Genomic DNA, 17,102 nt, shown 5'->3' with positions numbered 1-17,102 from the left:
TGTGCACCTTCTATTTCTTTGCAATTTTGCACAACCCTATTTAGCACTTTATTTCATACAATTTTGTATGACTGATATTTGAATAATTGCTTAATTGCACGTTTTTCTGTCACTGAGCACTTTCCATGTATAATTATTGATATACTGTCACGTTGCACTTTTGAGAGTGCGATTTTTTTCATACATATTGCTTTAGGCATCCCATTCATTTTTTTAGTTTTTTTTGCTTTTCATATTAGCCACTACCATTTTTTTTTTTTTTTTTTTGGGGGGGGGGGGGGGGATAATATTTTTATTTATTTTTGATTTATTTTTTATTTTTTGGGTATATTTCAAATATTGTTCTGTGGTTATATATATTTCTAGGGGTAGCACCTACTTTTTATATAAATATATTTTTGGGTCAGTCCTTACCATCTTCCTTTTTTATATTCTTTATACATATATATTTATTGTTTTTATTTTTATTAGTGTAAATTTTTTTGTCCTGTTGTGCGCACAAATTGTGATTTTATAAAAAATACATATATTTGCCAATTATACATAATAAAGGCATTTTATATCTACTCCTTGCTTGGTGTCCTATCTGTTACCCATCTATATTTTGGTTGTGGTTGCCCCTTTCACAAGTATATGAATACATGGCCAAGAGTACTTGAATACAAGAACGAAGCTTAGTACAATAATTGTAATATCAATTCAGCCCCATAAACCATTGTATTGCATGAATTTACAACCCTACAACTTCCATTATGTCCTTAAAAACGGTAAGAAGATGCGTTATTATTATTTATTTATATAGCATCATTAATTCCATGGTGCTGTACATGAGAAAAGGGGTTACATACAGGGTTATAGATATCGTTAACAATAAACAAATTTACAATGTCAGACTGGTACGGAGGGGAGATGACCCTGTCCTTGCGGACTTACATTCTTCGGGATAATGGGGAAGAGACAGGATGTCGGGGTGCTGCAGCACAGGTGGTGGTGAGGCGGCAGCTCTGGTGGTGGTGAGGCGGCAGTTTGGGTGGTTGGTGAGGCGGCAGCTCGGGTGGTTGGTGAGGCGGCAGCTTGGATGGTTGGTGAGGCGGCAGAATGGTTATTGCAGGCTGTAGGCTTTCCTGAAGAGATGGGTTTTCAGGTTCCGTCTGAGGGATCCGAGGGTGGTGGATAATCGGACGTGTTGAGGCGCGGAATTCCAGAGGATGGGAGATATTCGGGAGAAATCTTGGAGGCGGTTGTGTGAGGAACGAATAAGTGTGGTGGAGAGTAGGAGGTCTTGGGAGGATCGAAGATTACGTAAGGGAAGATAGTGGGAGTTTAGTTCAGAGATATAGGAAGGGGGCAGGTTGTGGATGGCTTTGTAGATCAGTGTTAGTAGTTTGAACTGGATTCGTTGGGGAATTGGGAGCCAGTGGAGGGATTTGCAGAGGGGAGAAGCAGGGGTGTAGCGAGGAGAGAGGTGGATTAGCCGAGCAGCAAAGTGGAGGACAGACTGGAGTGGTGCAAGGGAGTTAGCGGGGAGGCCACAGAGGAGGGTGTTGCAGTAATCGAGGCGGGAGTACATGGAGTTGTTATTAGCAGCCATCATCATACTGCGGACTATACAATGATCATTTGCATCCAGGTATCTTATGGATTACATCTTCCCTAGAGTCGTCTTTCTTTCGATCTCCATCTTGTCTAGATGACATGATGACTTTTCACAGTCACAGCTGGTCTCTGCAGACCTCCATCTTCTCCGCTCTTTTGCAGCACATCCTGGTCAGTCCCAACAAACTTATGATTCCTACAGCCAATAAGTTGCTGATGCAATGGCCAACTTAGCCAGTGATTGGGAGCATGGAGGACATGTCTTAGTCAGTAATACAACTTGTGTTCCAGTCCGTATAAGACTAGAGAATACAACATCTACACGTTCTATCTCCTGATATGTTTCACATTGTTGTCATCCTTTATGATGTTACATTGGCTCACTTTCTTCCTATTCATTTCCCTGCAATATCAGATCCTCTCAGTGGACATCTTGTATATTGTGAGAAATTTTCTGACTTAATCATCAAGGATGGATATGGACAGGGACCAGATGGTGGAGAGAATATTACACCTCACCCTAGAGATCCTCTTCCGTCTGACTGGAGAGGTGAGAGATTCTGATGATGTCACATTTCATCATTCTTATCGATGGGAATAAGATGGACAGAACTGGAGAGGTGAGGACTCTGGAAATGTCTGTAGTGAGATTTATTAATTTGTCTTTTCATAACCAGGATTACAAGGTAGTGAAGAAGACCTCTAGTGAGCTCTGTCAGGACTTGGTGTCTGAGGGATGGGGAAGACCACTGAGCCCAATCACGAAGCCTCTACCTCACCTGATACATGAGAACTTCAATGACCGGAAGATCCTAGAACTCACTTACAAGATGGTTGAGCTTCTGACTGGAGAGGTGACACTGCTGGGAATGCTGAGACATTATACAGTAACGCTATGAAGGGATCGGGGGGATGACGGTATCATTGTATGTGTCAGGTTCCTATAAGGTGTCAGGATGTCTCCGTCTATTTCTCCATGGAGGAGTGGGAATATTTAGAAGGGCACAAATTTCTGTACAAGGACGCCATGATGGAGGTTCCCCCCCCTCACATCACCAGGTAATAGACAGGAGTAAATACACACGGCCTATAATTATCTGTATGTAAAGAATGAATTTAGTGCCTGTATGTGTTTCCTCCAGACCTATCTAGTAAGATGACAACACCAGAGAGGTGTCCCCGTACTCTTCTTCCGCCCGACTGTAAGCAAGAAGATCCCAATGTTCCTCAGGATCATCAGGTAGATGGAGAGAAGGTGTCATGAGATCTCCCCTATGATGTGTACACGGCTGTGAAGGTCTTGTGCTCAGTCTTGTTTTATCCACCAGTATTATATGTTTTATACTTGTGTAATGAGAACGGTGGAGATGGCAGGATTAGAGCTGAACGTGGATGTGACTTCTCCATCTGTCTGTGACTTTTACAATATTTGTTTCAGGGTGAAGATCTGACCCATATTAATACTACAGAGACATATGTGAGGGGTGATGAGCGGTGTAAAGAGGAGATTCCTACATATGACTACCCAGGTGAGTAGTGACCACTAAATGCAGAGAAGTCACAGATTCTTCTCAGTCACCGGCTGTGGCTGCTTTATCAGTTGTGTAGTTCTTTTAAATCACACAGTTTTTATTAAAGCATATGACACGCCAGTAACAGTCTGACACAATTTCCAGACAGGTACAATGAATACAAAACCTATTTATACATTTTCATTTAATGAAAACAACTCCCTTACCCCTGCCGGGTTCCCCTATATAAACAGAAATCCCCTGACAAGAGCCCATTTACCCTTATCCTGGCTCTTGTAGACGCATATAACAATTGCACCCATCTTATAAATCTCTCGCCAAAACCCATAGCCTTCATGACTGCCCACAAATACCGCCACTCCACACTATCAAATGCCTTAGCGGCATCTAAAGACACCACAACCCTCCGACCCATATTGTCCGCCTTTACCTGCATATTAAGAAATAATCGTCTAAGATTACATGCTGTAGAACTATTGGGCATAAATCTGGATTGGTCCTGGTGTATTAGTGTCGTTATCACCTTGTTAAGACGATTAGCCAATATCTTGGCCAACATTTTAATATCTGTCGTTCATAACGAAATTGGGCGATAAGAAGCCAGATCCTTACCCTGTTCTTGCAACACTACAATTATTGCCTCACGCATGGACTGCAGCAACTCCCCCTCCACCAGACCAGCACCATACACCTCCAACAAAGCGGGAAGCAATACCTCTTTATATTTCTTTATACACCTCCCCCTGAATCCCATCCACCCCTGGGGCTTTATCATTGGGCATAGAGGCCAGTGCAGCGTAAAGCTCCTCAAGAAGACCCCGATCATCCTCTGAGAGTCTGGGGAGCTATACCTCTGCCAATAAACTATCCACCTCCTCCATCGTTGGCTGAACCCATTGTGACGGGGTGTACGGCAGAGCAAGAAGGGACAACAGGCCGAGGGATGATTCAACAGATTTATTATCAAGAACACTGGAACAACACATGCAGGTAGATCTACAGAGTCCACAATTAGTCCAACGGAACAGATTCGGGGGCACCTCCCGATAATCCTTGTGCCAGCTAACAAAGCAATAGTCCACACGAGTCCAAATGATCCCAAAACAATCTCACGAACGACGAGGTATGTCCTCAGCTCAAGTCTCGCCCCGTTCGCTTCCGCAGTCACAGATGGACATGGGGGTCTTGCCTCAGCTAAGAATCCCCACTCCTTCTCCTTCAAGGATCAACTCACATCTGATCTCAAAATAAGAATGGATTGTCTGAGCTCCTGGGATCCGCCCATGAAGGGGGGTCACACCTTCTATTCAATGGTTGGGTCCACCAGAAGATTCTAGACTGGTGGACTCCAGGCAGTCTAGGTAGTATGTACATTTGACTAGCCACCTGCTGTGAGGAAGAATGGCTATTCTTTCACTAGTAGTGTTGACAAAACTTAATTACATTAGAGCTTAGAGCTGCAAGTATTGGGGGAAGGAGACATATTGTTACAGGTGTACTCCCAGCCCAAGAAAATACATAAATTACAGCTAATAGACACCAGAGAACAGTTACATACATCAAATGGCGTATTATTCAAATACAGGACAGGGCAAAAGTACATATCATGACAATCCCTTCCCCTCCCAATTTGTGTACGTACCAGGGACCTCTACAGGTCGCTGGTTAAGTACACACAGGCAGAGCGTAACTTACATGTGGCTTTATGCAGCCACGAATTGGCATCGTAGCTCTCCCACATCATTGCCCAGGAGAACATCTGCAGGCAGACCACCCATCACCCCAACCACACATCGCCTGACCCCAAAACCAAAGTTCAGATCCACAGTGGCTGTGGGAATAGTCCTCCATTGTCCACCAGCCAGTTCAATGACAATCCCAGGTCTTCGATGGATTGCCTCAGGCCGAACCACTCGGGGATCAGCCAGTGTGAGGAAAGCCCCTGAGTCACAAAATCCAATAAGTCTCTGTCCATCCAGCACGACCTCCTGCAAGTGCTTACCTCGATGAGCAGAAGTCGTCATAGCTGCAGGTCGCACACCATAAACTCCTAGTGGTGCAACATGGGTGGGTGAGGCACTAGGCCAGTCCTCACGTAGTGGTGACACGTCGTCCTCCATGGCACTTGGCTGTACATAATTAATAATACGACTGGGTACAGGATCAATCCTCATTTGAACAGCTGGTCAGGAGGCTTGCAGATGCCCCGGCTGTCCACATCGATAGCATCTGTGCTGGGTCTCACTCCATCCAAGGCGTCCTCTTGGGCGAGGGGTAAGGGAACCTGGAGGCCAGCTCCCACCTGAAGGTGCTGTAGGGGTTTGAGGACGACTTCTCCATGAGCTGGCTGGGCATGAGGCCTGCAGATGCCCACACCCATAACACCTGCGTTCTGCTACTTCCTCTCCTCGTCGTATTCCAGAAAACGCAGTAGAAGCAACTGGAGGCACATTTACACGAGTATCAGCATGAGGTTGTGGCTTAGAGGAACGGGGAACAATGGGGACAGAAGAACAGGGGGCCACCGGTGTTGTGGAGCTGGTAGGCCTCTCTCCATCCTCCAAAAGAACCCTCCACTGAGGCTTGATGGTAAGAGCCTCATCAGCTAGAGCTGCAGCTTCCTCCACAGTGGCTGGTCTCCTCTCACGCACCCATTCCCGGATCTCAGCAGGGCACTTGAAGTAAAACTGCTCTTTTAGGATAACCTGGAGGAAGGTCTCCCAGGTTAAGGCTTCCTCTGCCTCCAGCCAGCGATGACATATTTGTTTGAGTCTGTGGGCATACATCTTGAAAGACACTTCCTCATCACAGGCTAAAGTACGGAACTGAGTCCTGTAAGTGTCTGGGGTTACAGCATAATGTTCTAGAATAGTCCGTTTAATCTCCGCATACTCACAGTTCTCCTGAGGGTCCATAGCTCTATAGGCTGCGGCAGCTCCACCCTCTAAGAGCCCCACCAGATGTCGGACTCGGTCCCTTTCCGGGACTTCCATTAATCGACACTGATGCTCAAAGTCCTGGAAGAAGCCCTCAATGTCGCCTGCAGCCTCATTACAGGGCTTGAAGTCTTTGCGGGACACTCTGGGGAGTTCCCTCATGGTGGGTGCTGGGGTTAGAGTCTGTCTGGAGCTTCTTGCTGCTTCCAAAGCGATCTGCCTCTCCAGCAATGCCATCTCCTGAGCTCTGTCCTCGGCTCTGTGAATGGCCTCCCTCTCCCTCTCCTCGGCTCTGTGAATGGCCTCCCTCTCCTCGGCTCTGTGAATGGCCTCCCTCTCCTCGGCTCTGTGAATGGCCTCCCTCTCCCTCTCCTGAGCTCTGTGAATGGCCTCCATCTTATAGTCTATGGTGGCCTCTTTTCCCAGCAATGCCAACTCCTCCTCGTACCACACAACCCACTGACTTTTTGGGGTATTTACCTCCGGCTACAGTCTTTCCTCCATTTGCTGTGAGGATCCTTCCTCAGCGTCATCTTGCAGGCGAACTCCTTCCAAAGCCTCAATAAGCTGCTCCTTGGAGAGTCCCTTAAAACGGACTCCTACTTCACGGCCTTTGATTGTAGGCTCCCCACAGTCCAGTTCTTGTACTCTGCGGTGTTGGTTCCCGATGTTGGGCCATTGTCCTCCATTCCTTCTGCTCTGATCCCTCTGCTGCCAACCAGTCTGTGACGGGGTGTACGGCAGAGCAAGAAGGGACAACACGCCGAGGGATGATTCAACAGATTTATTATCAAGAACACTGGAACAACACATGCAGGTAGATCTACAGAGTCCACAATTAGTCCAACGGAACAGATTCGGGGGCACCTCCCGATAATCCTTGTGCCAGCTAACAAAGCAATAGTCCACACGAGTCCAAATGATCCCAAAACAATCTCACGGACGACGAGATATGTCCTCAGCTCAAGTCTCGCCCCGTTCGCTTCCGCAGTCACAGATGGACATGGGGGTCTTGCCTCAGCTAAGAATCCCCACTCCTTCTCCTTCAAGGATCAACTCACATCTGATCTCAAAATAAGAATGGATTGTCTGAGCTCCTGGGATCCGCCCATGAAGGGGGGTCACACCTTCTATTCAATGGTTGGGTCCACCAGAAGATTCTAGACTGGTGGGCTCCAGGCAGTCTAGGTAGTATGTACATTTGACTAGCCACCTGCTGTGAGGAAGAATGGCTATTCTTTCACTAGTAGTGTTGACAAAACTTAATTACATTAGAGCTTAGAGCTGCAAGTATTGGGGGAAGGAGACATATTGTTACAGGTGTACTCCCAGCCCAAGAAAATACATAAATTACAGCTAATAGACACCAGAGAACAGTTACATACATCAAATGGCGTATTATTCAAATACAGGACAGGGCAAAAGTACATATCATGACACCCATAATTTATAAAGATCCGAGTAATACTCCATCATCACCTCCAAAATTGCTTTGCAACCAGTATGGTCCTTCCCATCCTTTCTCTTCAAAGCAACTATATGTGTGGAGTCTCTCTGAGACGTCACTATTTGTGAGGAAAATGAATAATATAAGTTTTAATTTCTCTTGCCAGCACATATAGGGTGGGCATTGACCCCCCCCCCTTCTCTTCTTTGTGTGTTGCTGGAATGTGTGAGTGGAGCTTTTCTTCTCAATGTTCTGCCCTGCCCCCAAGCCAGAAAGGTCTAGTGCGCTTGTAGCGGCACAATTCTCTCTCCAGCTAGAACCAGTCTGATAGCCTTCTCAAAGCCATGCGGTTCTTTGTTCGGTTATAGTAAGATATTGAGCCACCGATTTGGGCTAGAAAAATAATACGTATATATTGCTAACCTCCTTCGGCGGATCTATCGGCCCCTGTAAGCACTAGCCTCTAATTCCACCAGGTAACAAAATACAGATTTCTCTGGAACTGCATGTCCCCACCAGCCCAAATTTGGTTTCATTAGAAAGCCAGTTTTAAAGTAAGCTGAATGAGGGATGTGCTGGGATTCTGGCATGCTCTGGAGCGGAGATACGAGCATTAATAAAACTTTGTGTTAAATTTGGTATGTTTGAGCAGATGGGAGGGTCCGAGGAAACCAACCCCTTTAGTGATGTCACGAGGCTGTGGTTATTTAAGTGACTCCTATTTACCCTGCTAATAACCAAGAAAAATTATCTTTCACAATTGGTGCAGAATCCAACCAGAGGAGCAGCACTTTTAGACCTAATACTATCTAATAGACCTGACAGAATAACAAATCTGCAGGTGGTTGGGCATCTAGGAAATAGCGACCACAATATTGTACAGTTTCACCTGTCTTTCACTAGGGGCACTTGTCAGGGAGTCACAAAAACACTGAACTTTAGGAAGGCAAAGTTTGACCAGCTTAGAGATGCCCTTAATCTGGTAGACTGGGACAATATCCTCAGAAATAAGAATACAGATAATAAATGGGAAATGTTTAAGAACATCCTAAATAGGCAGTGTAAGCGGTTTATACCTTGTGGGAATAAAAGGACTAGAAATAGGAAAAACCCAATGTGGCTAAACAAAGAAGTAAGACAGGCAATTAACAGTAAAAAGAAAGCATTTGCACTACTAAAGCAGGATGGCACCATTGAAGCTCTAAAAAACTATAGGGAGAAAAATACTTTATCTAAAAAACTAATTAAAGCTGCCAAAAAGGAAACAGAGAAGCACATTGCTAAGGAGAGTAAAACTAATCCCAAACTGTTCTTCAACTATATCAATAGTAAAAGAATAAAAACTGAAAATGTAGGCCCCTTAAAAAATAGTGAGGAAAGAATGGTTGTAGATGACGAGGAAAAAGCTAACATATTAAACACCTTCTTCTCCACGGTATTCACGGTGGAAAATGAAATGCTAGGTGAAATCCCAAGAAACAATGAAAACCCTATATTAAGGGTCACCAATCTAACCCAAGAAGAGGTGCGAAATCGGCTAAATAAGATTAAAATAGATAAATCTCCGGGTCCGGATGGCATACACCCACGAGTACTAAGGGAACTAAGTAATGTAATAGATAAACCATTATTTCTTATTTTTAGGGACTCTATAGCGACAGGATCTGTTCCGCAGGACTGGCGCATAGCAAATGTGGTGCCAATATTCAAAAAGGGCTCTAAAAGTGAACCTGGAAATTATAGGCCAGTAAGTCTAACCTCTATTGTTGGTAAAATATTTGAAGGGTTTCTGAGGGATGTTATTCTGGATTATCTCAATGAGAATAACTGTTTAACTCCATATCAGCATGGGTTTATGAGAAATCGCTCCTGTCAAACCAATCTAATCAGTTTTTATGAAGAGGTAAGCTATAGGCTGGACCACGGTGAGTCATTGGACGTGGTATATCTCGATTTTTCCAAAGCGTTTGATACCGTGCCGCACAAGAGGTTGGTACACAAAATGAGAATGCTTGGTCTGGGGGAAAATGTGTGTAAATGGGTTAGTAACTGGCTTAGTGATAGAAAGCAGAGGGTGGTTATAAATGGTATAGTCTCTAACTGGGTCGCTGTGACCAGTGGGGTACCGCAGGGGTCAGTATTGGGACCTGTTCTCTTCAACATATTCATTAATGATCTGGTAGAAGGTTTACACAGTAAAATATCGATATTTGCAGATGATACAAAACTATGTAAAGCAGTTAATACAAGAGAAGATAGTATTCTGCTACAGATGGATCTGGATAAGTTGGAAACTTGGGCTGAAAGGTGGCAGATGAGGTTTAACAATGATAAATGTAAGGTTATACACATGGGAAGAAGGAATCAATATCACCATTACACACTGAATGGGAAACCACTGGGTAAATCTGACAGGGAGAAGGACTTGGGGATCCTAGTTAATGATAAACTTACCTGGAGCAGCCAGTGCCAGGCAGCAGCTGCCAAGGCAAACAGGATCATGGGGTGCATTAAAAGAGGTCTGGATACACATGATGAGAGCATTATACTGCCTCTGTACAAATCCCTAGTTAGACCGCACATGGAGTACTGTGTCCAGTTTTGGGCACCGGTGCTCATGAAGGATATAATGGAACTAGAGAGAGTACAAAGGAGGGCAACAAAATTAATAAAGGGGATGGGAGAACTACAATACCCAGACAGATTAGCGAAATTAGGATTATTTAGTCTAGAAAAAAGACGAATGAGGGGCGATCTAATAACCATGTATAAGTATATAAGGGGACAATACAAATATCTCGCTGAGGATCTGTTTATACCAAGGAAGGTGACGGGCACAAGGGGGCATTCTGGAGGAGAGAAGGTTTTTCCACCAACATAGAAGAGGATTCTTTACTGTTAGGGCAGTGAGAATCTGGAATTGCTTGCCTGAGGAGGTGGTGATGGCGAACTCAGTCGAGGGGTTCAAGAGAGGCCTGGATGTCTTCCTGGAGCAGAACAATATTGTATCATACAATTATTAGGTTCTGTAGAAGGACGTAGATCTGGGGATTTATTATGATGGAATATAGGCTGAACTGGATGGACAAATGTCTTTTTTCGGCCTTACTAACTATGTTACTATGTTACCCAGCCTTCAGAGTCTGAGTCTGAACCTTACCAGAGGAGCCCTCACTGCCAGACCTATGCATTGGGACATTTGGGAGCTCCGCCCACCAGCATGGTTTCGCCTGAAATGAACTGAAAACATGTGATTTGTACCTTTTCTCATTTAATCCCTTTATTTTATAATTACCTTGTACATGTTACAATAAGAGACAATTAAAAATATCTTTTTTATAAACACTGCCTTAATTTTAACGGAGTAAAATATATAAATTACTAATTTTCGTTCTTCCTGCTCTAAAATGTACCCTAAGTTTTCTGAAGGGAATTACGCTACTGTTTTGGGTTAGCTTCGGACCCGTTTAATCAAAGCTGGTGGCAGCATACCTTTGTTCTATGCCTTTGAGAATCGTTGTAGCGACTGCAGCGTTGATAATTATTGTTCCTGCCTGAGTGGCAGTATTTATATCGCCTCACTGCAGCGTGCCCAATAGCCAGTACATAGCAGGCAGCCTTTCTGGCGACTAATTACCCTAGGTGCAGTACCTAATCTGACCTAAGAGTAAGGGGGGCGCCAGAGAGCTGCAAGTTCAAGCAGAAGTGTAAAGTGGGATAGACATAAATCCCTGCAGTTCGTGGTATATTGAAGAGCAGTGGGATACCTAAAATAAGCCCCTGCTGTAAACTAAGAGGTCAATAGCCTTGTGTGTTTTTTTTCATCACATTGCAGTGGAGGGATAACTAAGATAAGCCCCCTGCACATGTGATAGCCGTCTGTTGGCCTAAAGTCACCCCGATCCGTGACATAGGGGTGACGGTCACGGTGTGAATCGTGACACTATTCTAGAAAGAAGATGACCTGCCTTGTCCCCCTCCTCAAAGTGTTTAGCAGTTTGAAACATTTTCCTACGTTCCGCCTTTTTCATTGCCATCTGACATACTCTATTCTGCACTACCTTCAACCTTCCCTGTGCTTCTGGGAACTAATAGTTGATCAATGCCTCCTCAGCCTCCTCCAACTCTCATCATCATCTGATCCTTCCTGCCCGTTTCTACCTTGACTCGGGATATCTCTTTAATGCAGAGCACTCTGAAATAAGCCTTCATAGCTTCCCATACCGTAAATACCGAAGGCGACCCAGCATTAATTTTAAAATATTCCTTAATGTTCCCCCTATGTGTCCATCTAAGTCAATGAGGTGTAGCCAAAACGGATTCAGCCTCCACATGCAACCCCTAGCAGGTACAGATCCCACTCCCTCAAGTATCACACTCATGGGGGAATGATCCGAAATTGTTCTAGAGTAGCCATATATATTACCTCCCCAACAAGGCCCAACATCGGCGTATTGCCCAAGGCCATCTATTCTTGACAAAGAAGCGGAGGACGAAAAACAGGAATATTTGTACACCCCAGGATGAGAAATCCTCCATAAATCATGCAGAGCAGTCAAAACGGCACCAAATGGTGTACAGTTACCACCTGACTTCAACAGCTCTCGTCTCCCCCTTTCCCAATGTGTGTCCGGAATGTTGTTCAAGTCCCCTGTTATCAAAAATTGTATCCCCGGTGTCTCCTCCATTATCTCCAGAACTCCGTGGATCACCTTTCCACAATATGGTGGTGGAACATAAATTGAAACCAACCACATCAGACATCCGTACAATTTACAAAGTAAACATATGAATCTACCCGACTGATCTATAACCACTTTGTGATACTCAAAAGGAACCCCAGCACAGAGGAAGATGCTGACCCCCCTCCCCCCCCTAGAGTATGCTGAATATGTGGCATGGCATCCCACCTGTTCCCATCTTTTAGCCAGAAAATGCGTTCTCTCCTTCACCTTATGAGTTTCCTACAGACAGATCACTGACGTCTTAGCATCATTCAGAAATGTAAACACATCTTGCCGCTTCACTCCGGACGCCAAACCCCTAACGTTCCAACTCACAACTCTCATTCTTCCAGACATTTTCCCTCCACAGAACATTTTATCCCGTATTCTTTAATCCAGTTGCAGCTGAAGTCACAACCACAGTAACCATGGCGATGTACATTATGCAAATATTTCCCCAAACCCACCCCCCTCCCCCCACACAACAGAAGAACACCCCCAACAAATCCCCATCCCATCCTTCCATCCTCTCCTAACACGGAGGAGAGCGCACTTTATCTGGAACAGTCTGTTAACCCCTTCCAACAGTCCCTCAACTTGTCCCAAACTATTGGGACTCTCCCATGACTTGTGGATTGCGGCCTACGAGTATTTACATTTTCAATAAGTAGTCATGTAGTTCGGTCGTATCACGATCGTGTGATCACCATTTTGCCTCTAGAGTAGAACCTTCTCTTCCATCCGAAAATGTTGAAGTGATTTTGTGAAAGCCCTTTCCTCTTGAACTTACAACCTGGAGGATCCACCTACTTCCTGGCATTAGGAGACGTTGACCGTTACCTGCCCAGATCTGTAAACTACAAAGCCAAATGACAGTGTACATAGAACGTGCTGACAAGTTAGAAAATCACTTGAAGAAAAATATGATGGTCCTCTAAGAGAAAGCGGAGGGTAATGATGCTGTTGACTTCCTAGAATCCCGATTAGGGATGAGCGAATGTGCTCAGTGATACTCGGATATCACTTGATTATCTGGGTGCTCGGATGTGCATTGGCTGATGTGGATGTACATTAGCCGGTGCTCGATTTTGAATCCACACTCCGCGTGTGTGGTGACTGTTACACAGCCAAAAAACATGCGGGGATTGCCTGCAGGTCACTGTAATGCTGTAGCCATCTTGGTAGGGGCATTACTCTCATTCCTTGCTGTGTGACATCATCAGGGGGTTGTTAAAATGGTAGGTGGCGTTAGTTTCGGCACACCGACACCATTGCAGAGCTCTGTGACAGTTGTTATTGGAGGGAGAGAGTGCTTGTCCAGGCGTGTGTGTGTGCAGTACAACGTCTCAGAGTCCTGTAGTGTAGATACTGGTTCTGAAGCTGAACCATCATACTAACAGCCCTTCTAATCTTGTGCTTTGAAGTTTGTATCAGATACAGCTCTGGCAAAAATTAAGAGACCACTTCAAAATTTTCAGTTTGTCTGATTTTTCTCTTTATAGGTATATTTTTGAGTTAAAATTCTTACTATTATTATTATTATTACTTATTATAGCGCCTTTTATTCCATGGCGCTTTACATGTGAGGAGGGGTATACATAATTAAAACAAGTACAATAATCTTAAACCATACAAGTCACAACTGGTACAGGAGGAGAGAGGACCCTGCCCGCGAGGGCTCACAATCTGCAAGGGATGGGTGAGAATACAGTAGGCGAGGGTAGAGCTGATCGTGCAGCAGTTTGGTCGATCGGTGGTTACTGCAGGTTGTAGGCTTGTCAGAAGAGGTGGGTCTTCAGGCTCTTTTTGAAGGTTTCGATGGTAGGCGAGAGTCTGATATTTTGTGGTAGAGGGTTCCAGAGTAGGGGTGATGTGCGAGAGAAATCTTGTATACGATTATGGGAAGAGGGGAGTAGAGAAGGAGATCTTGTGAGGATCGGAGGTTGCATGCAGGTAAGTACCGGGAGACGAGGTCACAAATTTATGGAGGAGACAGGTTGTGGATGGCTTTGTATGTCATGGTTAGGGTTTTGTACTGGAGTCTCTGGGCAAAGGGGAGCCAGTGAAGGGATTGACAGAGGGGAGAGGCCGGGGAATAGCGGGAGGACAGGTGGATTAGTCGGGCAGCAGAGTTTAGAATAGATTGGAGGGGTGCGAGAGTGTTCGAGGGGAGGCCACAGAGCAGGAGGTTGCAGTAGTCGTGGCAAGAGATGATGAGGGCATGGACTAGGGTTTTTCCAGATTCTTGGTTTAGGAATGTACAGATCCGTGAAATATTTTTGAGTTGAAGGCGGCAGGAATTGGAAAGGGCTTGGATATGTGGTTTGAAGGAGAGATCAGTGTCAAGGATTACCCCGAGGCAGCGAGCTTGTGGGACTGGGGAGATTGGGCAGCCGTTTACTGTAATGGATAGGTTCGTTGGGGGGGGAGGGGGTGTCACGTGAGATGGGGGAAAGATGATGAATTCTGTTTTGTCCATGTAAAGTTTCAGAAATCTAGCGGAGAAGGATGAAATAGCAGACAGACATTGAGGGATTCTGGTTAGTAGGGTAGTGATATCTGGTCCAGAGATGTAGATCTGTGTGTCGTCAGCATAGATGTGATAATGAAAGCCCTGAGATTCTGTGAGCTGTCCCAGGCCAAAGGTGTAAATGGAGAAGAGCAGGGGCCCTAGGACTGAACCTTGCGGGACATTTGTTGTTTTATTCTATAAACTACTGACAACATGTCTCTGAAATTCAAAGCTAAAAGTTTTGTATTTATTTGCAGCAAATGATAAATTGTCAAAATAATAATAAAGAAACAGTGATTTCAGACCTCAAATCATACAAAGAAAACAAGTTCTTATTCATTTAGAAACCATACTAATTTTTTACCTCGGGAAGAGTTCAGAAATCAATATTTGGTGGAATAACCATGATTTTTATTCACAGCTTTCATGCATCTTGGCATGCTTTTCACCAGTCTTTCACACTGCTATTGGATGACCTAATGCCACTCCTGGCACAAAAATGTAAGCAGTTCTAATTGGTTTGATGGCTTGTGACTATCCATCTTCCTCTTGATTACATTCCAGAGGTTCTCAATGGGGTTCAGGTCTGGAGAGCGGGCTGGCCATGACAAGGTCTTGATGTGGTGCTCCTTCATCCACACATTAATTGACCTTGCTATGTGGCAAGAGGCATTGTCTTGCTGGAAAAACCAGTCCTCAGAGTTGGGAAACATTGCCTGATCTGAAGGAAGCAAGTGTTTTTCAAGGATAACCTTGTATGCGGCTTGAATCATACCTCCTTCGCAAAGATTAACCTGCCTAATTCCAGCCTTGCAGAAGCATCCCCAGATCATCACCGATCCTCCACCAAATGTCACAGAGGGTGCAAGACTCCGTGGCTTGTATGCCTCTCCAGGTCTCCGTCTAACCATTAGACGACCAGGTGTTGGGCAAAGCTGAAAATTAGAATCATCAGAGAAGATTACCTTACTCCAGTCCTCTATGGTCTAATACTTATGGTCTTTGGCAAACTTCAGCCTGGCTCTCCTTTTGCTTCTCATTGATGAAAGGCTTTTTTCTAGCTTTACATGACTCGAGGCCTGCCTTTAGAAGCCTGTTACGAAATTACTTTAGGGCTATTCCTAGCACTTGTTTTGGCATTCAACTTGTCCTATTGCAAGAGGTATGTGAAGACCATAGCAGGGTTTTTTTTTGTATAAATCAAGTTTATTAAAGCCAATAAACAATACAAGCAATAAAACAGTGCTGAAACATAGTTGTTAAACTCAACCAGGTACCACCTATAGATCATACATAAAGATAAAGTCTCAGCAAATTCTAGATGCAATTGGCCAATGCCAACGATAACACTTACAATTAAGTGATAATACTTTACATCGTTAAAACATATAAACAGCCGCGAAGGCAATCAAGCATTACTAGCTATATTTAGTCGTTTATATTGGTAAAGAATGTCACAAGGTAGAAAAATATGTAAGAATAGAAAGAATTAGAGAAAAGGAAAAAAGGGAAGAAGAAAAGAAGAGATAAAGAGAGGGGGGGGAGGGGGTTAAGGAAAAGCGGATGAAGATAGGAGGGTACGCTAAGTATGAGGAATGCGACACCTCCCCCGGGCCGACCCCACGTCCCAAATAGCGGAAAGAAAATCAATGAGTCATCAACATTGGCTGAAAGCCATGGCGGCAGGTTAGAGGACAGGGGCAGCAACCATTTAGCGGGTGCCTCTACAGCGGCTCCAGACATGAGTTAGGACCTAGACAGCCATACGTCCAACTCCGGAGTCTCCCTAAATACAATCCATGGAGCCCAGGTGTTAAAAAATTTCACCGAGTCCCCTGTGGATTCGCTTATTAATTGTTCCATTCTGTAAATGTTGTTTAGTTCCGCAACAAAATCTGAGCCTGAGGGGTAACGATTCTGCTTCCAATATCTCGGAATCAAGTTCCTGACAGCCGTGAGAAAATGTCTGAGAAGGCTCCTCTTAAAACCAGAGATCGACATGTCACACAGAGACAAGAGAGCTAGTTCCACTGTGGGCTGAATTTTGCGTATGGATAATTTATTGTGGAGGTCAAAAACTAGCAACCAGAACCTCTTTATAGGTGGACAGTCCCACCAGATATGGACATAAGTCCCTTTTTCTGATGTGCATCTCCAACAAATATCCGGGATCACCGGGAACATAGTGTGGACCCGGCAAGGGCATCTGTACCACCTCGACAGGACCTTGTAGCTCCTCTCCTATGATACAGCCGACAATGAAGACCTAAAGGTGAGCAACGAGATCTTATCCCTATCCTCGTGGCACAATGAAATCCCCAAGTCATTCTCCCATCTTGAAAAATACTTTCGAAA

The 17,102-nt window shown here is 44.7% G+C and overlaps 1 protein-coding gene across 1 annotated transcript in view; it reads left to right on the top strand.

The window, feature by feature from the left end:
• Nucleotides 1-398: 398 nt before the first annotated feature.
• LOC138666922 (zinc finger protein 665-like) overlaps nt 399-17,102 on the top strand; it is a 129,974-nt gene continuing 113,270 nt past the window's right edge. The window contains exon 1 of the mRNA XM_069755110.1: nt 399-2,146. Coding sequence (XP_069611211.1) covers nt 2,069-2,146 — 78 coding nt within the window. The 5' untranslated portion in view covers nt 399-2,068. The remainder of the gene's footprint in view (nt 2,147-17,102) is intronic.

This window comes from Ranitomeya imitator, chromosome 2 (assembly GCF_032444005.1).
Source record: "Ranitomeya imitator isolate aRanImi1 chromosome 2, aRanImi1.pri, whole genome shotgun sequence".
Classification (NCBI taxonomy): domain Eukaryota; kingdom Metazoa; phylum Chordata; class Amphibia; order Anura; family Dendrobatidae; genus Ranitomeya; species Ranitomeya imitator.
This window is presented reverse-complemented; position numbering and strand designations above follow the sequence as displayed.